General features: G+C 39.4%; 1 protein-coding gene across 3 annotated transcripts in view; it reads right to left on the reverse strand.

Annotated features, from left to right (window-relative positions):
- The window catches only part of COG5 (component of oligomeric golgi complex 5), a 326,514-nt gene that overhangs the window by 135,960 nt on the left and 167,539 nt on the right, over positions 1 to 23,015 (reverse strand). For all 3 annotated transcript variants that reach the window (XM_081079882.1, XM_081079884.1, XM_081079883.1), the window contains exon 8: positions 10,909 to 11,074. In XM_081079882.1, coding sequence (XP_080936008.1) covers positions 10,909 to 11,074 — 166 coding nt within the window. The remainder of the gene's footprint in view (positions 1 to 10,908; positions 11,075 to 23,015) is intronic.

Consider the following 23,015-nt stretch of genomic DNA (forward strand, 5'->3'; position numbering starts at 1 on the left):
GCGGTTGGGCTACCGGGCCAGTGCAAAGAAGGCTCAAATATGCAGGCAAACAGTCACCTACCTGGGGTATAAGCTGAAAAGAGGAACCAGATGGCTGACAGGGGCCATGAAAGAGACTATTCTTAGACTTCCAGTCCCCACCTCAGCCCGAGAGGTCCGCGAGTTTTTAGGGACGGCAGGCTACTGCCAGCTGTGGATTCTGGGGTATGCTGAGCTAGTGAAGCCTCTGTACGAGGCAACCAAGGACAAGTCCCCCTGGGCCTGGGGGCCGGACCAACGGAAGGCCTTTGGCGAACTCAAGGCCGCTCTCTTGAGAGCCCCAGCCTGGCATTGCCAGATCCCCTGAAGCCCTTCACTATGAAGGATCATCGCAGCAGTAGCCCTAATGGTGAATCATCTTCGCCGAACCTACCGCTCTGAATCCAGCCACCCTGCTGCCGATCCCGGATCTGGAAGCCCCCCTGCATGATTGCCAGGAGATCATGGCAGAAGTCACCCAGGTGCGCCCCGACCTCCAGGACGCTGCCCTTCCTAACAGTGAGTTGGCGTGGTACACTGATGGAAGCAGCTTCATTATGGACGGGGTGAGGAGGGCGGGCGCGGTGGTGGTAGACCAGAGCGGGAGCATCATTTGGAGCGCCCCGCTTCCCCCGGGGACCTCCTCCCAGAAGGCTGAACTGATCCTGCTGGCGGAGGCACTAGAACGGGCGAGGGGAGACGAGTGACTGTCTATACCGATAGCTGCTACGCTTTCGGCACTGTCCATGTGCACGGCGATATCTACCGGGAGAGAGGCTTTGTTACAGCGGAAGGAAAGGTTCTGCGCAGTCTCCCAGAGGTACAAAGACTGCTGGCGGCCGTGCAAAAACCTCGGGCAGTTGCAATTGTCCACGTCCCTGGGCACCAGTCTGCCCAGACCCCGGAGGCTGAAGGATAAAGCTGCCAAGACAGCAGCAGTAGCTTCCTCAGCTTTGGCACTCACCCTGCCCGCACCCGAGCTCCCGCGCCTGCCCCCGCGACCTGACTACACTCCGGAAGACCTGCGGTGGATTCGGAACCACCACTGCCCAGAGCCTGATCAGCATGGGTGGTGTCGGGATGCAGAGGGAAGATGGATACTGCCGGCAAAACTAGGATTGTTTCTCCTTTCCCACCTGCACCAAGCCACCCACTTAGGAAAAAAAAAGAAGTTGCTGACGATTCTCGAGTCCGCCTGCCGCCGGTTCCCCCGACAAACGGCTCAGATCCAGGAGATCGTGGATCAGTGCATTGGGTGCCAGGCTATGAAACTCAGTAGGAAGGGACCCCTACATACAGGTACAAGGGTACGGGGGAGAGCGCCGGGACGGAGTTGGGAGGTGGATTTTACTGAGGTAAAGCCTGGGAGGTATGGGTATAAGTACTTGCTAGTAATGGTTGACACGTTTTCATGCTGGGTGGAAGCCTTCCCCACGAAACGGGAGACAGCCCAGGTTGTTGCTAAGGCGTTGCTAGAGGAAATTATTCCCAGATATGGGATCCCCGAGGTTTTGGGTTCTGATAACGGCCCGGCTTTCATCAGTAAAGTCCTACAGGGACTGGCCCGAGCGATGGGGACCAATTGGAAGTTACATTGTGAATATAATCCCCAGAGCTCAGGGCAGGTAGAGAGAATGAATCAGACCCTAAAGGAGACTTTGTCTAAATTGGCCATCGAGACTGGCGGGGACTGGGTGACCCTCTTACCCTATGCCATCTTCCAGGTTCGGAACTCACCATATGTACATGGATTGACACCCTTTGAAGTTCTGTATAGGACACCACCCCCCATTATTGTTCGTACTCTACCAGATCATGATCCCAATGTGGCCCCAAATTATCTGGCCAGTTTGAGGGCCCTGCAGGAGGTCCAGTATGAGATATGGCCCCTAGTGCGTTCTCTGTATGACACCAAGGACGCACCGGACCCGGAACATGGCATCGTTCCAGGGATTGGGTATGGGTGAGGAGACACAGGTCCAGGACCCTGGAAGAAAGGTGGAAAGGTCCTTATATGGTTCTTCTGGTTACTCCCACTGCCTTGAAGGTTGACGGCAACGGGCCTTTAAGCCCGTTGGGTCCATCACTCTCACGTGCGCCGAGCTGATCAGCTGGAGCAGACACAAGCTGGGGAGTGGACCGTGTGGCGACACCCTGATAACCCTCTGAAGCTGCAGCTCTCCCGACCTCGGGGAAGCGCCTCGCCCCCTGCCTCGCTCAATGATGAAGTGGCTGCTAGCCCTGACTCTGTTCAACATCTGGATAAGGAGCCGCACGGGGACCATAACATTGTGGGGGGTCCAATATTCTTTCTGTAAAAAAATGGGACTGTGTCACCTCTAATGACGGAGATTAGAAATGGTCGGTATCACAACCTAACTCCCTCAAATTTGCCTTTGTTAACAAGGGGAGCTGTATGTCGCGTTAGGAAAAGAGTGCTGCTTTTATGCTGACCATACTAGTATAGTAAAAGAATCCATAACAAAGGTGAAAGAAGTGTTAGTCAAGAGAAAACGGGAGAGGGAAGCTCAGGAGAACTGGTTTGAGGCTTGGTTTAATAGGTCCCCCTGGTTCAACACCCTAGTTTCTACCTTGGTTGGCCCGTTTGTTTTGCTTGTGCTTATTTTAACCTTTGGCCCTTGCATTTTAAACAAGCTTATTAATTTTGTGAAAGATCGTATTAATACTGTCCAGCTCATGGTCCTAAGACAACAGCATGAGAGATAGCCTGCCCCTGAGGGCCTCTACGATCAGCCGATCAGCCGGGTGTATGAGCAAGATTCCTCATTATTAACAACAAAAGGGGGGAATGTAAGAGTAGGTTAGCATAAGAAAGGAAGCCATTTTCTGAATGACCTTAACAGGGTGTGGACCAGATGTCCTGTTTGAAAAGAGCTTATCTTGTTAACTGCCGACTGGGTGGGGTACAAGCCAGCTTATCTTGTCAAATCCCCAGAATGTGGAACAAGCCCATGATATGTATACTCTTTGAAGCTATGGAAAATTACTGGATACTTTAAAGATGCTATATAAACCCTTGGCTTTGAGTGCTCGAGGTCCTTGTTGAAACCCGTTGCATCGGGCAGATACTTGGACCCCAGCTAGCTGGAAATAAACCTCGCTGTGTGACTTGCATTATCGCGTGTGTCCTCTGTCCAATTGAGAGGCGGTCGATTCTAGACCTTAACAATTACATATTACAAGATACTCACACTATCTGTGAAGTGGTATAGTGTTATTTGAAAGTGGACTTCAATTGGTTCTAAATTTATATTGCAATATCTAAGGGAACCTCTATAAAAAATTTAAAAAGTATAACTGATATGTTAAGAAAGGAAAAAAATGGAATTATATAAAATGAACAATTAAAACCAAAAAAAGAAAAAGGGTAAAAAACAAAAATAAGAATAAAGAACAAGGGCAATAAATAGAAAACAGTAATGAATATAGTAGATATTAATCCAACTATGTCAATAATCACTTTGAATGTCAATGGTCTAAATGCACCAATGAAAAGAGATAGTTCAAGTGGATTAAAACACAACTCAACATATGTTGTCTACAAGAAATCCACTTTAAATATAAAGACACATAGAGATTGAAAGTAAATGGAGAAAAATATACCATTCTAACAATAATCAAAAGAAAGCAGGAGAAGCTATATTAAGTTCAGACAGAGCAGAATCAAAGTAAGGAAAGTTATCCGGGATAATGAACGTCATTATAGAATGATAAAGGGAACAATTCTCCAAGAAGACAGAACAATCCTTAATATATATGTACCTAAGAACAGAGTGTCAAACTGTATGAGGCCAAAACAGACAGAACTGCAAGAAAAAATAGATGAATCCACTATCGTAGTTGGAGAATTCAACATTCCTCCCTCAGAAACGGACAGATCAAAAAGAAGAAAATCAGTAAGGAGACAGCTGAATTTCCCCAATACCATCAGAAAATTGGATATAATGGACATCTATAAACTACTTCAGTCAACAGCACAATACACATTCTTCTCAAGTTCACATAAAACATTCACTTATACAGACCACATTCTGAGCATAAAACACATCTTAAATTATTAAAGAATAAAAATCATACAATGTCTGCTCTCAGACCATAAAGAAATTAAACTAGGAATCAACAGAAAGCAGAAAATCCCAAAATATGTAAAAATTGAACAACACACTTCTAAATAACACGAGTCAAAGAAATCTGAAGAGAAATTTAAAAACATTTTTAATTAAATGAAAATATAAGAACAACTTATCAAAATTTATGGGATGTGGTAAAAGTGGTGCTTAGAGGGAAATTTATAGTATTGAACGCAAATATTAGGAAGAAAAAAGAAAGATCTAAAAAGATCTTTAATTTAATTAAACTAATAATTAAACTTAAAATTATTTAAGTTTCCACCTTAGAAAACCAAAAAAAGAAGAGCAAATTAAAAACAAAGTAAGCAGGGCTGGCCCGGTGTCTGGCCCTGCAAGCAGGCGGTTGGAGCTCCATGCTCCTAACTCCGAAGGCTGCGGGTTGGTTCCCACATGGGCCATTGGGCTCTCAACCACAAGGTTGCCAGTTCAACTTCTCGAGTCCCATAAGAGATGGTGGGCTCCGCCTCCTGCAACTAAGATTGAACATGGCACCTTGAGCTGAGCTGCCGCTGAGCTCCTGGATGGCTCAGATGGTTGGAGTCACGTTCTCTCAACCACAAAGTTGCTGGTTCAACTCCCGCAAGGGATGGGGGGCTGCGCCTCCTGCAACTAGCAACGGCAACTGGCCCTGGAGCTGAGCTGCGCCCTCCACAACTAAGACTGAAAGGACAACTTGACTTGGAAAAAAAGTAAGCATAAATAAATAAATAGTAAGAATTAGAGCAGGAATTAATAACATTTCCAACAGGAAATCAATAGAGAAAATCAATGAAACAAAAAGCTGGTTCTTTGAAAAAAAATCAATAATATTGATAATCCTTTACACAGGCCAACTGAGAAAAAAAGAGAAGGTACAAATTACTAATATCAGAAATGAAAGACAAGACATCACTATAGATCTCATGGAAATTTAAAGGTTAATAAAGTAATACTATTCAAAACTCTATACTCACAAATTTATGTGAAAGACTCAATTTGCCAAAACTCATGCAAGAAGAAAGAGGTGATCTGAACAGGCTTATATCTATTAAAGTAGTTGAATCAGTACTTAATAATAACCTTCCAAAATTAAAGCACCAGGCCGAGATGAATCTACTAGTTTATTCCACCAAACACTTAAGGAAGAAATTATACCAATTCTCTACCATCTCTTTCAGCAGATAGAAGCAGAGGAAATACTTCCTAACTAATTCTATGAGGGCAGTATTACCCTAAAATCAAAACCAGACAAAAATATGACAAGAAAAGTACAGACCATATTTTTTATGATCACAGATGCAAAAATCCTCAACAAAATATTAAAATCCAACAATGTGTATAAAGAAGTTTACACCATGATCAAGTGGGATTTACTTAGGTATGCAAGGCTGGTTCTACATTCAAAAATCAGTTAATGTAATCAATCACAACAACAGGCTAAAAAAGAAAAACCACATGAGCCCATTAATGCATGCAGAAAAACAACTGACAAAATACAACACTCATTAATGATAAAAATTCTCAGTAAACTAGGTATAAAACGAACTTTCTCAATTTGATAAAAACTATCTACAAAAACCCTACAACTGACATCATCCTTAATGGTGAGAAACATTCTCACTAAAATCTGATACAAGGCAAGGATGTCCCCTCTCACCATTCCTTTACAACACAGTACTGGAAGTCCTTGCTAATGAAACAAGGATAGAAAAGGTATACATTGGGAAGGAAGACAAAACTTTTTGTTCACAGGTGACATAATCGTCTATGTAGAAAATCAGAAAAATTGATGAAAAAAATCTCCCAGAACTAATATTATGGCATGGTTGTAGAATACAAGGCTGATATATATAAAAGTCAATTGCTTTCCCGTATACCAACAATAAACAAGTGGAATATGAAACTGAAAAGATAGTATCATTTACTTTAGCCCCCAAAATAACTTAGGTATAAATAAATCTACCAAAATATGTACAAGATCTATATGAGGAAAACTATTATACTCTGATGAACAAAATCAAAAAAGAAAAACTAAATAAATGGAGAGAGATTCTATTTTCAAGGATAGGAAGTTTCAAAATTATCAAGGTATCAGTTCTTCCCAACTTGATTTACAGAATTGCTACAATACGAATCAAAATCCCAGCAAGTTATTTTATGGATATTGACAAACTGATTCTAAAGTTTATATGAAGAGGCAAAAGACCCAGAATAGCCAACACAATATTTAAGAAAAAGAGCAAAGTTGGAAGGCTGACCATCTGACTTCAAGACATACTATAAAGTTACAGTAACCAAGAAGATGTGGTATTGGCAAAATAACAGAGATTAATGGAACAAAATAGAAAGCCTAGAAATATGCCCACATAAATATAGTTAAACAATCTTTGACAAAGTAGCAAAGGCAATAAAATGGAGGAAAGGTAATCACTTTAACAAATGGTGCTGAGATAACTGGACAACCACATGGAAAAAATATGAATCTTAGACACCCTTCAACAAAATTAACTCAAAATGGATCATGGACCTAAATGTCAAACACAAAACTATAAAACTCCTAGAAGACAACACAGGAGAAGACCTAGATGACTTTGGGTACAGCTATGATTTTTCAGGTATACGATCAAAGACACAATCCGTGAAAGCAGTAAACGATAAGCTGGATATCATTAAAATTAAAAATTTTTACTCTGGAAAAGATAGTATCAACAGAATTAGAACACAAGCTACAAAATGGGAGAAAATATCTGCAAACACCTCATCTGAAAGGACTATTATTCAAACTATGCAAAAACTCTTAAATCTCAACAATGAGAAAACAGCCTGATTAAAAAATGGGCCCAAGACTGTAAGAGACACCTCCCTCACTGAAAAAAGATATACAGATGGCAGATAAGCATATGAAAAGAAGCTCCACATCACACATTGTTAGAGAAATGTAAATTAAAACAGTAAGATACCACTACACACCTATTAGCATGGCCAAAATCTGGAACACTGACAACACCACATGCTGCCATGGATGCGGGGCAACAGGGACCCTCATGCTTTGCTGGTGGGAATGCAAAATGGTACAGTTGTAGGGGGCGGGTGCCTGTAAGGCACCATCACATAACTGAGAAGCATGAGATAGAGGAAGTTACTTGGGTAACACCCACATTCTGTAGGGGGTGTCCGGATGGCTTAAGACTGCTAGCCTGCAGCAACCCTTCTTATGTTAATGCCCCTCCACCCAGCAGAAGAATGTATATAACCCCTGATTGAGCTGCAATAAAGAGAGACTTGATCAGAACTCCTGTCTTGTCTCTGGTCTTTGTGTCTCCCATTTTCCTCCCTTCTAGGTGCTTCGGGGTCCCTCGTGTAGTGTCCCGCGGGTCGGGACATACAGTCATTTTGGAAGATAATTTGGCAGTTTCTTACCACACCAAATATACTCTTAGTGTACAATCCAGCAATTCTGCTCCTTGGTATACAACCCAAAGGAGTTGAAAACTTATGTCCATCAGAAAACCTGCACAAGGGTATTTTTATAGTAGCCTTTTTTCATAATTGCCAAAACTTGGAAGCAATCAAAATGTCAGTAGGTAGATGGATAAACTGGTACATCCATACAATAAAATGTTAATAAGCACTAAAAAACAAACCAACAAAGATATCAAGCCATGAAAAGACATGAAAGAACCTCAAATGCATATTACTAAGTGAAAGAAGCCAACTTGAAAAGGCTACATATTGTATAATTCCAACTACATGACATTCTAGAAAAGGCAAAAGTACGGAGATAATGAAAAGGTCAGTGGTTACCAGGGCTGAGAGCTGTGGAGATGAACAGGCAGAGCACAGGGGATCTTTAGGGCAGTGAAAATACTCTGTATGACACTATAATAATGGAGATATGTCATTACACATTTGTCCAAATTCACAGAATGTACACCACCAAGACTGTATCCTAATGTAAACTATAGAGTTTGGGTGACTGTGACGTGTCGCTGTTATTTCATCCTTGGTAACAAATATACCATCCTTGGGGGACGTTCAAAATGGGGAAGGCCATGCAGGTGTGGGGGCAGGGAAACTCGGTACCTTCTTAATTTTGCTGTGAATCTAAAACTGCACTAAAAAAGTCTTAAAAAATAAAAATTTTAAAAACAATTAAATAAATGAATAAAGTTCCCTGTATACCCCTCCCTTCCTGGTCCCATTTTCCCTGCTCTCTCCCCAGAGCTAATGCTATTTTGAATTTGATTATTATTATCATGCATATATTTATACTTTTATTACATATTTACATATGTAGAACGATATATAATATAATCTATCATGTCTCCTATGTTCTTAGGCTTTAAATATAGTATACTGCATGTATCTTTCTGCAACTAACTTTTCCATGTACTGTTTTTGAGAATTATCTGTATTTGTAAATTTATTAATTTAAATATTATATAGTAGTCTACTTAATAGTTTATTGAAAGAAAATAGTCCATTGAAAGAAAAATTATTTTCACTTATAAACAATAGCACAATAAAAATATTTATACATATATGCCGAGAGTTTCTCTAGGGTATAATCTCATGAGAGAAATTATAAGATCATAAGGTATACAGTTTTAACCGCACAGGTCAATTTGATAAAATTGAGTAGTTGAATCATTTTATCCTCCTAGAATCAGAGTACAAGAATTTCCGCTCTCACCCAACACTGCGTTAGTTGTGTCTTAGATTTTGCCAATTTCATGGTCAAGAAATAGTGCTTGTTTAATTTGTATTTTCCTAACTAGTTCATCCTCCAAAGAGACTGAATCTTTTCACATTTATTGGATGTTCTTCTTTGAGTTGCCAATTCACAGTCTTTATATTTTCAACTGACTTGTTAATCTTTTTTCTTATTGAATTATAAACGATAAAATATATCACAGGTGACATTTTCCCCTTAAAATCATATTAATGTTATATTCTTTTCAAATTTGAAACAATCTGAAAAATAAGAAATTTGAAAGCATAGTAAAAAAGACTGTCTTCCCTGAATCATTTGTAAATAAGTTACGGACAGGATGCTCCATAAACCTTGAGTACTTTAATGTTATTTCCAAAACACAAGGATACTCTACTACATAATATCAATATCGGGAACAAGATCAGGAAATTAACATTAGTACTGCCGGTGTGATCTTTAAAAAAATAAATATAGTGATTACTCTTTTAAAAATAATAAGAATTAATGCTTAAGATTTCTACATTAAGTCATGGTATCCACTCTCAACAGATGATAATAAGGCTTTAACACTATTCTTTCAACAAAAAGGCGTACAATAGAATTGACAGCATGTGAAGAACTGCTTTCATTTTCCCCCCTATTTCTTGAAACACAAGAGGGATGACATTAAACTGCTCCTAGAAATTAAACATTAAGTCAAACTTTCTGAGAATAATTGCTGGGAAAAGCTGAGAGTGAAATCTCTGGCTGTTTCTGTTCAAAACTTTCCTACAATAGTCGTAATACAGAGTTAATCGGAGGCTAGTGCTAATCTTTAAAAATCTGTTTAAAATCTAAGATTCTTCTATCTCCTTTTAATCTAGTACAATTTACGTATGAATGATGAATGAGTATAGTGTATTATAAGGTTAGGTTTACACAAATATAAAAATAATAATGGCTGCAAATAATTTTCTAGTATTAGCCATGTATCAAGAATTCTGCTATTAATTCTACATGTGTTATTTCATTTATTCTTTAGGACAACTCTATGATGATTAGAGTAACTTCTTCAATAGAAGAATGGAAAGAAAAAAATTTGAGACAGTATGTATAGACAACACTTCAGGGAATTTTTCTGAAGCAATAAAATGGGGCAGTAAAGCTGAAGAAAGAAATAGAGTAAAGATAGATTTGTTTGGTTTTTTTTAAGCAGAAGAAGATACAAGCGCACGATCATAAGTGATGAGAAAGCCTTGCAAAAACTGACAAACTGACGATGTGGCACAGAGAGGGGGTCTGCTAAAGCAATGCCGCTGAGTGATGGGATCTGAGCACAAGTGGTGTCCTGGGTCTTTGCTAAGAGCTAATATAGTTCATCGATATTAATAAGAGGGAAAAAGAATACGGGAGAGAAATGCAGAGTTGGGTTGCTTCAGTAAGTGAGAGGTGCACATAACGTGCAGTTTTTCTCGATGAAGTGTGTAATGTACGCAGACGTCCTCAGCTGTGCACTTGGCAGGACAGGCTCGCAGACTGCTGGTGCTAATGCGGGCTACTCCTCTCCACCTGGACCCCTACCTTTCTTTAGCAGTTTTCTTTAGATTTTGCTACAGTTGCAAAGTTCCCAAAGGATATCAGTTTCTATCTCCACAATTACCCATTATTACTCTTAAATGCCAGAATCATAAGGAAAAGCCCCAGAAAGCTAAGGTAGAGACAGCATTTCCTTAAAAAAAAAAATTCTGTCTCAATAAGAAACACATGTGAGGATTTTAGAGGGGAAAAAAAGTTCTTTTTTCTTGCATCTGTTTCCTCTGAACTAAATGAAGCCACAGTTTACAGACTTTTTATCTAGAAGTTCTGAATATATCAATTGGCTAGTTCAACTCACTGATTAGGCAAAAATGTTATAAATAAATTCTGAAACATAATTTCTTCTCTCATTTTCTGTCTACTAAAAAATGAGTCATTAAATTGCTTTGATACTTGAGTGTTTCACATACTATTCAAAGAACTTCTCAGTTATAAATAAATAAAGACGCTAAATATAAACAGTATCCATACCTCGCGCAGCTGACTGGGCAGGCTGAGTCAAAACTTTGATATCTAAGGCACTCCTGATACTTTCTTCTAAAGCAGCACAGTACCCATCTACCACACTGGTAATGGTAGTCTTCAAAGTTCCAAGATTATGGAAAACCTGAAGAGCTGTTCCGACTTGCGTTGGATTCTTTAAAAAGGTGGGGGTGGGTAGGATGGGAATAGATATAAAGAGAGAGAAAACACAAAAAAGCAATATAAATCTACAATTTTACTGGTACTTGAGCAGTTACTATAAAATTTACAAATTATCACAGACAAGAACAAAAACAATGCATTTCGAACAAATATTTTTCACCATCGTTTCATGAAAGACAAAGTTAAATGTTATATACACAATTACCACCTTTCCTTTTTCCTCCCCCTTTAAAGGATAAGATCATAAGTCTGCTATATTATTAGAATTTATTTAAAATTTACCACCAATTCCTATGGAGAGAGCCATGCTGGAACTAACAATCCTACATTTATTTAGAGAACAAATAAGTGAGTTCTGCATAGTTAACTGAGGGCAGATTGATACTTACTTTTCATTATATTCACTTATTCTTACTACAAATAATTGTAGTGCTTACTATGTGTCTGTCTCAGTTTTAGATGCTGGAAATACAGCACCTACAAAACCAAGTCCTTCCCCTCAATGGAGCTTTTATTTACTGAGAAATGTGTAAAAAATAAATATAACAGAAGATCAGGTTGTGATGAACACTGTGAAAACATAAAGCAGGGAATAGGGATAGAGAATGATGGGGATTATTAGAGAGAAGAGTCAGAGAATGCATCTCTGAGGTGATGCTGAAACAGAGACCCGCCCTGAATGGAGGGAGTCTAAGGAGAAAACAGGGAAATACAGGTCTGAGCAGAGTATCAACGGAAGTGCTGAGGCAGAAATGTGCTTAGCAGCTAGTGAAACATCAAGGAGTCCTGGACAATGGCTGGAGCAGAGGGAGCGGGTGAGAAGGTGGGGAGCAGAAACCTACCTAAGAGTAGATCGGGTCCATAGTGATATAAATAGTTGGATTTGTCACTAAGGGAATGATTGAATTATCAAGCCAGAATTTAGTACACCAACATATATTTCCAGGCCCAAATCGCTGAAATTCCTGTTTCATTTATGATTCACTCTGTTATTAGAGGCACATAGTTAAAAAGCTAAAATATTTCTTTATTTTCTTGACTGCTAAATTTATAAAATAAGCCAAAAGGTTACTTCTGAATTCTGCTGGTGCTGGTAACAGTACAAGCTGCAGATACACACACACAAATGCACACAGAGGCAAAGTAGAGTCAGCTTAAACATCAGGAAACATGGCTGATGAATAGCAATACACATTTTTTATTTTTTTTATTAAAAAAGAAAAAGAAGCAAATGGATAGTTTCAAATTAAAATGTCTTACTTTAAAAAGCTTAATTTAATATGGCTATAATAGAACTTAACATACTGTCAATTCTCTCTCAGTACTAACAAAGAAAATGGGAGAAAATATTCATATAAATTAACTGAAAATATGTGGTGTAGTGCTTTGCTTTGGCTGTTGTTAGTTCCATCCAGTGATGATATTTTTTTACTTTTCAGTAAATACCAAGAATTAAAATTAGGCAGCTATAAAGAAATTTCCTTTATCACTATTCAAGTGTTTATATAATTCAAGAAAACACTATCTAAGCAACTTCAAAGAATATCTTTACATAATAAAACTAGAATATTGATATATATTTCAGTATATATCGGAATATTGAAGTATAATTCTGTAAAATTATACTTATTGCCTTTACTATCTTCAAAGGATTTGAAAAAGCACAGCTTCTCAACATACGGTTGCGTTTCACTGTTACCAGATGAATGTATACTATTAGTTATGTGTACATCAAATGAAAAACATCGAAAATCGTATTTCACTTAAAAGATTTCACTTAAATGGACTAATTTTCAAATTTCCCACTCTAAAACTTAACTTCCCCAATCTTTTCAAAACAGAAACATATATAGCTCATTATTAAAGAAGCACCTAATATAGTAATATTTATAATCTATAATGCTTATAATTCAAGATGTAATTTGAAGCTTGCCAATTAACATGATCGCTTTTTCAATTAATGCCAGTTATTCACATTCATTGCTTGACACAAATGTATCATGACTTAAAATGAAAATTTTAATATACAGAGGAGCGTGCAAATTATGCCAGCACAGCTTTATGCATTACCAGAAAATGAACACAGCTATATAACTAACACGAAAACCATGAAACCAAGTATTATCAGGACCTCTAAATCTTGTGTGGCTTCCCCAAGTGCACTCTCCGTGTATTACGACTATCATAACTTCTAACACCATTGATCAGTTTTACCTATTTTTGAATTTCACATTAATGGAACCATAAAGTATTAGTTTGTGTCTGGCTCTTTTTAGTCAGTATCTTATTGTAAAATTCACCCATGTTGTTGCCTGTGGCAGATTCATTTTCAGTGCTATCGATTATCCCAGTGTGGAAATTTACACCTTATCTATCCATTCCACTGTGGATGTACATTTAAGTTATTTCCTTTTTTTTCAGGTATTTTAAATAATGTTGTCATGAATACTCTAGTGAACGGCTTTTAGTGAACATATACGAGAATGCATATGAATTTCTGCTGGTTAAGAACAGAATTGCTGGGTCATGTGGTATGTATTTGTATGCTCAGTGTTTGGAGATATGCCGATTTCCCAGTCATCACACCAATTTATATCCCCACTGGGAACGTGAAAGTTGTGGAGTGCTCCACAACCTTGCCAAAATTTAGAATTTCAGTCTCTTCAATTTGAGCTATTCTTTTGAATGAGTAATGTCGTTTTCATTTACCTTTTTGTGACGACTAAGAAGTTATCCCTTCTTATATGTTAATTATCCATTTGGAAACCTTCTCTTGTGAAGTGTATGTGAGTATTCACCTCCTTTGCCCATTTTTCTCATTGGTTATTTCTGTGTTTTACGCATGTATAGAAGTTGTTTATAGATTTTGGATATAATTGCTTTGAAGATTATATGTATTACAAATATGCTGCCCTACTCTTAAGAAGTCTTTTAAGGGAAGTTCCTAATTTGAATGTAGTCCATCCTATTAACCTTACTCGCTATGGTTAGCACTTTCAGTACCCTGTTGAAAAAAAATTTCCCATTCCACATTCTTGAAGATGCCGTTCATTCATGAAGTTATACTCCACAGACTCTGCCTTTCACATTTAGATATACAATCCACCTGGAATTAGTTTCTGTATAATGTGAGACAAGAGGCATGATCAGTATTTCTCTATATGACTATCCAACTGACAGAACAGTTTATTTGAAAAAACAAGCAAGCAAATGAAAATTTCCCCCTACCCCTGCTTTCAGAAGCAACCTTTGCAATAAATCAAATTTTCGTTTATGTGTGTTGGTTTCTGGACCTTCAATTCTAAACCGTTTGTCTGTCCTTACACAAATTTACCTGTGTAACTTATTTTAGCTTCAAAGCAAGTTTTAAAGGTCCTCCACCTCTGATTTTCAGATTGGTACAGGCTCTTGTTGGTTCCTAGTACTTCCATATACATTTTATAATAGGATTAACAATTTCCATTGGAAAAAAAGTTTCTGGAATTTTGAGATTGTATGAAAGCTATAGATTAAATTAGGAAGAATGAAGGCTTTATAATATTGAGCTCTCTAATTAATGAATATGGTATGTCTCAGCTATCTGTCCTTGGAGTTTTGTTTGTGGGAAGGTGTTTCATGATAAATTCAATTTATCAAAAGTACTATTCAGATTTTCTAATTTTCCTAGTGTTATTTTGCTAAGTTGTTTTTCTAGAAATTTCTGTTTCATCTAAATTTTCAAATCTTTGCTATAGTTATATCTAATGTCCTTTTACTAATTTTTCAGTTTCTACTGGATCTGTATTAGGTTACCTTTTTCATTTTTAATCCTAGTATCTTGTGACTCTTTAAAAAAATTTTTTTCCTACCTTCATCAATCTTTTCCAGTGTTGATCGATTTAATGCATTAATCTTGTTAAATAACCAACTTTTGACTTTGTTAATTCTATTATGAGCTTTTGTTATTACTATTTCACAGACTTTGGACTCAGACCTAGATCAAAATCCAAACAATAGCACTTAGTCACCAAAACCTTAGCAAATTATTTAACCATTTTCTCATCTGTACAATGGCATTTTCCTCACAGGAAAATGAAATAATCCTTATAACTGATCTAGTACTGAAGGTAGGAAAAGGAGCTCAACAAACATTAGTTGCCTTTACCTTGATCTGTTGGTATCAAGGTATAGTGGCAAGAATGTGGGCTTTAAAATGAGATAGTGTTGGGACGAAAACCCAGCTGTGCTATAGATAAACTGTATGACTTTCGGCAAATTACTTCATCACTAATAATATTTCATTTTATTTATATAATTAATTTTGCTTCCTCATCAGATTTTAAGGTCTCTGAGGGAAGGTTCCAAATTTGTTTTGTTCACTGCTATAACTTGCAGCTTTAGTACAGGTGCTAGATAGACAGGTGTTTAAGAAACCAGTTTAATAAGTGAATGAGTAAGTACGTTTTATAATTTGGTTTGCTAACACATTCTTTGTGTGACTGCTGAAAAGACAATTGGGAGAACATATTTAACATGGCTGCTGCTCACTTGCTAATGTTCCCTTTCTATCTCTGAACCTCTCCAGCATGTGGGGTCTCTGACTCTCTCACGTATGCGGGGTTCCCATACGTAAGTATTAAATTTGGTTATTATTTTATCTTGCTGAAAAAATAAAAATAAAATATCTGGTACTCATATATGAGTGATAGAAAATATTGGATCTCTGATCATTTATTAATATTCCAAAATGTAAAAGAATACTATGAATAGCCTTTACTCTAGTTCCTAAGGACTTTTTCTTATCACTCCATCTTTATTTATAATTGAAATAAGTAAAGTTACCCACTTATTGAAACAAGTAGAGTAACTGAGAAACTGAGTTCTCGCTTCTGTATCTCAATAAATTTCATAAATTTTAAAAAGATGAGTTTAAATGAAAGGAGGGATTCCCAAAGCTGACTGGAGACCTTTTTTTATAAAAATATAGCCAGCAAGATCTCAACTCCAAAAATTCTGATTCACTTGGACCAGACTAAGACCTTACTTTACTTTTCAAAGCTCTTCAGATGCTTCTGATATAGTTGACCTGGCAGCCACCTCAGAACTAGCATTTGGGAACCACTGGACTAGGTGACTGTCAGACTCTGAAGGATGAGAACCATTTATTCATGTGAACATAGCATTTGGGGGGGGAGGGGCAAAAAGAGCAGAATACACAAAGAAATGACAGAGAGAAACTACAGAATATGTGTAAGGAGTGGTGTGTAGCTAGACTCTATTGGCTGCAATGTTGTGTACATGAAAAAATAATAAAAGATAACATTGATAGATAAATAAGAGTCTGGTCATTGGCAACTCAAATGGCATTCTGTGAAATTTTTATTTTGTTTTATTTGATTGGTCACAGAAAAATCATTCTTGTTTTCTAAATATCATAATCTAAGTTGCCTGAGGAAATGAAAATAAATCAGCTTTGGCAATAGTTTAACAAAGATGAAAAAAACAGCATGAACTAGGGAGTTGCACTGAGAATATAAATAACAGGACCGACACACGGGATTTTGAAACACTGAAAAGAAACTGAATGCTGATAGGTTACAGAAGTCTACCATATCTTTGAAGTTTCAAGTATGGGGGCTGAGAACGTGGAAAAAGAAAAGGAAAATTAAAAGATCACTGAACCAGTGGGTGGGAAAGAGGTAGGAATGGAAGGATAAAAGGCTGTTGTTAATGAAGTATTTAGTTGTTAGACATGAATCTAAGGTGCCAATGGAGAATTCTTGGTTGGAAATGAGAACACTTTTGAAATGGATAATCATAGGAACACAGTCTGGGTAGCAAGCTAAATAAAGTAATAATAATGAAAATAGGGGTGCTAAAAACTATAAATCACAAAGGGGGTAAGTAAAGAACAGAATCAGTCAAAGTGAGAGAATAAAAATAGGGGTTGAAATTGGAACATTAGAAAATTTGGATCCAGGTGCCTACAGAAGTGGCTCTCAAACTTTTGGTATATATAATATAATTACCAGGGGAACTTGTTCACTGAAAAGGGGGACTATGGAAAACTTGTGGGATGCTCGTAAGGTTTTAGATTTTTTTAGTCTGAATGCTGGTTATACATGTTTGTTCATTGTGTGAAAATTGAGCTGCACTCTCATGATATATGCACTTTTCTGCTTATTATATTTTAATTTTAAAAAGTCTAAAGAACAGAAAATGAAAGACATAACAAATTATGACAAAAAATATGAATCAGAAAAGGCCTCTACTTAAATACCTTAAAAAGCACTTAAAAATGCTTTACAGTTTATTTTGAGGCAAAGATACTAGATGGAATAAAACAATATATGAATGATTAAATTATCACATACACATGAATCTTACATAGTTTTTCCCAGGACAATATAAGCAAGTTTTATGTGTACGGATATGCACAGTCACACATATCATTATTTTTAAAAATGACTGCCTCCTAGAATATTGCCTAATGTAAAGTACGTATTTTGATGTTGAGTCTTATGAGCTGAACGTCTCTGTTCACCTCCACCCCAAATGCAGTTGAACTCTAATTTCCAATGTGATGATATTTGGAGATGGGGTTTTGGGGATCTAATCAGGGTTAGATGAGGTAAGGAGGGTAGGAGCTAGTGTGATGGCATTAGTTCCCTTATAAGAGACTCCAGAGCTTGCATTTCCCCCACTTGGCCATCTCCTCCCTCTCTTTGCCATGAGAGAACACAGCAAGAAGGCGACAGTCTGAAGCCAGGAAGAAAGCCCTCACCAGAAACTGAAACCTGCTAAACCGTCATCTTGGACTTTCCTGCTTCCAGAAATCTGAGAAAACAAATTTCTGTTATTTAAGCCACCCAGCATATGGCATTTTGTTGTGGAAGCCTGAACTGCCAAATGAACTGCTTTACAATGGATTAAATTTTAGAGGGTGTAGTGGTTGAATAGTGCCCCCCAAAATTCATGTCTACCCACAAACTCACAATGTGACCTTATTTGGAGACAGGGTCTCTGCAGATGTAATTTAGATAAAGTCATACTGGATTTTGGTGGGTTTTAAAGCCAATGTTTGATGTCCTTTTAACAGAAGAACACACAAATACTGAAAAAAGCCATGTGACAACAGAAGCAGAGATCGGAATGATACAGAGATAAGCCATGGAATTTCAAAGACTGATTGCAGCTACTAGAAGCTGAAAAAGGAGACAGGAGTCTTCCTTAGAGCCTTCAGAGGTAGCATGGCCGTGCCAACACCAAGATTTGGATTTCTAACCACCAGAACTGTGAGGGAATAAATGTATGTTGTTTTAAACCACCTCGCTTGTGGTCCTTTGTTATAGCAGCCCTAGAAAATCAAGAGAAGATTAAGGGCAACATAACTCAAGTGTCCATCAAATGGAGCAAGAAAACGTGGTATATATACAATAGAATAGAACTCGGACTTAAAAAGGAAGGAAATTCTGTCAAATGCTACAATATATAAGAATCTTGAGGGCATTATGTAAAGTGAAAAAAGCCAGTCACACATACAAAAATACTGTATGATTGCATTTATATGAAGACAGTATTACTTATATATTATCTGCTATATGAAGACAGTACCTAGAGTAGTCAAATTCATAGAGACAGAAACTAGAATTCATAGAGACAGAAACCAGAAACCTGGGGGAGGGAGAAGAGAGGAATGGGACTTGTTTAACAGGTATTCAGTTTCAGTTCTGCAAGATGAAGAGAGTTCAGGAGACGGGCTGTACAATAATGTTAATGTACTCAATACTGAACTCTACACTTAAAATGGTTATGATGGTAAATTTTGTTATGTGTATTTTACTAAAAGTTAATAAATTCATATGCTTGGGGGGAGGATCTAAGATGACAGAATAAACACTGTGCCTGCCTCCTCCCATAAACATATTAAAATTACAATTAAATTATAGAACAATCAACCTGGAAAACCATCTAAAGTCTAGCTGGCCAGAAGTTTTATAACTAAGATACAAAGAAGATGCCAAGACTGGTAGGAGGGTGGAGATGCAGAATGGGCTGGCCCCTAACTTCTAGGTGGCAGTTAAGAATCTAGAGAGAGATCTCAGCCACGGAGGTTCCCCCTAGAGAAGCGAGGGACCCCAGCCCCACACTAAGCCCGCAGCCCAGCATACTGCTGCCAGGAAGAAGAGCCCCCCACAACATCTAACTGTGAAAAACAGTGGGGAAGCTAACCATCTAGGTGAGATAGAAGGCAGCAGGAAGCCCAGATGTCCGCTTAAAGGGCCTGTGCCCTCACTCACACACAGGCACACACCAGGGCTCCAACAGAGGGACAGTGACTCACGGGGCATTGGAGATATACGGGGAGAAAATGAGTTGTGTGGTTCTACAGCAAGGACTGGAGAACAGTCACCATTTTCCCCGTGAGTTCTTCCTTCAGTGTAGCCAGTAGGTGGGTGCCATCTTTCCTGTGTTAGTCCTCTCCCCCCACCCTCCCCCTGTACCGATGGCCAAATCTGAATCTGAATTGGTCTGGGGAACTCAGCTTGCTCCACCCTGGTTACTCCCTAGGACCCTGCCCCACCCAACTCGACCAATGATGGAGACATATTTTCACCCAGCAGCCAGACTGGCCTGCACTCTTTCTAAGAAAACTACTGGGGGTCCGTGGGCACCAAGCAGGTGCCAACTGGCCTCGGTATTCTCTGAGACATTTGCTGAGTAGCTCCAGGCTCAGCACTGGCACCAAACCAGAATCTACACTAACCTGGTAACCACAACTTGTCCCATTCGTGTGACACCAAGACCGTGCCTCACCCAACTCCCTTACTGCACAGAAACTTTATCAGCAGCTCCTTACAGGAGCAGGCAGGTGGCAGCAGGCCTTGGGGTTTCCTGACTTTTTGTGGCGCTACCCCAAGACCAGTACTGGTGGCAGCTGCCTTCAGTTATGCAATGTAGCCTTTCCCATGCACCTCCAGGTCCAGCAAAGGCAGTGACCAACCACGGATCACTTTGTACCACCTACCAGGTAGTCCCCAGCCAGTCACAGGCAGTGGGTGACCTGGGTCTGAACCAGAGCCCCTTCCAAGAGGCCTCAGAACCAACGAACTTAGAGGCTGGCTTCAGACCACAGCAGAGCACCACCCAAACAGCCCCCAAAGCAGCACACCCAAAGCAGCACACTCAAAAGGCATCACAGACCACTGGGGTGAACCCAGATCAGTGGGGTAAACCCCACAGATAGCAGCCCATAAGCGGTGGACATGGCCAAACCCCAGAGCCAGTCAGCCTCAGGGGCAATCCCACCCAATGACCTGCCAAGAGCAATCAAGGCTCAGCTATAACAGGGGCACACATAACTCACACAAGGGATACTCCTGGAGTACCCAGTGCAGGTGACCAGGGAGACTGCGACATTAGGCCCCACAGGGCACCTACTATAGAAGGCTACCTGGACAAGATTTACTGAATACATAGACACAAGCACAGAGAGGCAGCCAAAATGAGGAAACAAAGAAAGGCATCCCAAATGAAAGAACAGAAAACTCTAGAAAAAGAACTAAACAAAATGGAGACAAGCAACCTACCAGATACGGAGTTCAAAACAATCGTTATAAGGATGCTCAAGGAAATTAGTGAGAACTCCAACAAAGAGATAGAAAGCATAAAAAAGGACACAGAAACCATAAAACAGAACTAGTCAGAAATGAAGAATATAATAAGTGAAGTGAAGAACGCACTAGAAGGAATCCCCAGAAGACCAGATGAAGCAAAAGACTGAATTAGCAATTTGGAAGACAAGGTAGCAGAAAACACCCATCAAAACAGCAAAAAGAAAAAGGAATCGAGAGAGAGAGACAGAGAGAGAGAGAGAGAGAGAGAGAGAGACAGAGAGACAGAGAGAGAGAGAGAGAGAAATGAGGACTCCTAGGACAATATCAAGCGTAGTAACATTATAGCAATATCAAGCGTACTAGCATTATAGGTGTACCAGAGGAGAAGAGAGAGAGCAAGGAGTTGAAAACCTATATGAAGAAATAATAATTGAAAAATTTCCTGACCTGGCTAAGTAAATAGACATACAAGCCAGGAAGTGCAGAGTCCCAAACTAGATGAACCCAAATGGGCCCACACCAAGACACATTATAATTAAAACACCAAAGATTAAAGACAAAGAGAGAATCCTAAAAGCAGCAAGAGGAAAACAGTTAGTTACCTACAAGGGAGCTCCCATAGAGTGTCAGCTGATTTCTTAGTAGACACTTTGCAGGCCAGAAGGGATTGGCACAAAATATTCAATGTGATGAACAGCAAGGACTTACAATCAAGATTCCTCTACCCAGCAAAGATATCATTTAGAATCAAAGGACAGATAAAGAGCTTGCCAGACAAGAAAAAGCTAAAGAAGTTCATCATCACCAAACCAGTATTACCAGGAAGGTTAGAGAGACTTCTGTAAGACGTGCATGCACACACACACTTTCACAACGGGCTTGTTGCCAGAACACAGGTATAGTTAAAACCATCGCTAAATCTAACCCAAAATGGGAAAGAAAAAGACACACATGAACATTGTTGTGATTGGATGCACAGATCCTGGCACGTCTACCACTACCGGTCATCTGATCTAAAATGTGGTGGGATCGACAAAAGAACCATCGAAAAATTGGCGAAGGAGGCAGCTGAGATGGGGAAAAACTCCTTCAAGTATGCCTTGGTCTTGGATAAACTGAAAACTGAAAGTAAGCATGGGATCACTACTGATATCTCCATGTGTGAGGAAATTCAATACCAGCCAGTATTATGTGACCACCATTGAATCCTCAGGACAGAGACTTTATGAAAAGCATGATTACAGGCACATCTCAGAGCGACTGTGCTGTCCTGATTGTTGCTGCTGGTGTTGGCGAGTGAGAAGCAGGTGTCTCCAAGAACGGGCAGACCCGTGAGCCTGCCCTTCTGGCTTACTCACTGGGTGGGAAACAACTAATTATTGGTGTTAACAATTATGGATCTAAAATGGATCCACAGAGCTGTCTTACAGCCAGAAGAGATATGAGGAAATCCTTAAGGAAGTCAGTACCTACATTAAGAAAATTGGCTACATTGTTGACACAGTAGCATTTGTACCAATTTCTGGTTGGAATGGTGACAACATGCTGGAGCCAAGTGTTAACATGCCTTGGTTCAAGGGATGGAAAGTCACCCATTACAGATCGTAATGCCAGTGGAACCAATGCTGCTTGAAGCTCTGGACTGCACCTGCCACCAACTCATCCAAATGACAAGCCTCTGAGTCTGGCCATCCAGGATGTCTACAAACTTGGTGGTATTGATACTGTCCCTGTGGGCCCAGTGGAGACTGGTGTTCTCAGACCCTACACGGTGGTCACCTTGGCTCCAGTGAATGTACACCTGAAGCTTTGAATGAAACTCCTCCTGGGGACAATGTGGGCTTCAATGTCAAGAATGTGCCTGTCAAAGATGTTCATCATCATGGCAGTGTGTCTGGTGACAGCAAACATGACCCACCAGTGGAGGCAGCCAGCTTCATGGCTCAAGTGAGTTATCCTGAGACATCCAGGCCAACTCAGCACAGGATCACACCTGTGCGGGATTGTCACACAGCTCACGTTGCTTTGCTGAGCTGAAGGAGAAGAATGATCATCATCCAGGGGAAAAGCTGGAAGATGGCCCGAAGGTTGTGAAATCTGGTGATGCTGCCATCATTGATATGGTTCCGGGTAAGTCCGTGTATGTTGAGAGCTTCTCTGGCTACCCTCCTCGGGCTGTTTTGCTGTTCTTAACATGAGATAGACAGTTGCTGTGTGTGTCATCAAAGCAGTGGACAAGAAGGCAGCTGGAGCTGGCAAGGTCACCAAGTCTGCCCAGAAAGCTCAGAAGGCTAAATGAATATTATCCTCAACACCTGCCACCCCAGTCTTAACCAG

The sequence above is a fragment of the Rhinolophus hipposideros genome, assembly GCF_964194185.1.
Source record: "Rhinolophus hipposideros genome assembly, chromosome: 18".
Classification (NCBI taxonomy): Eukaryota; Metazoa; Chordata; class Mammalia; order Chiroptera; family Rhinolophidae; genus Rhinolophus; species Rhinolophus hipposideros.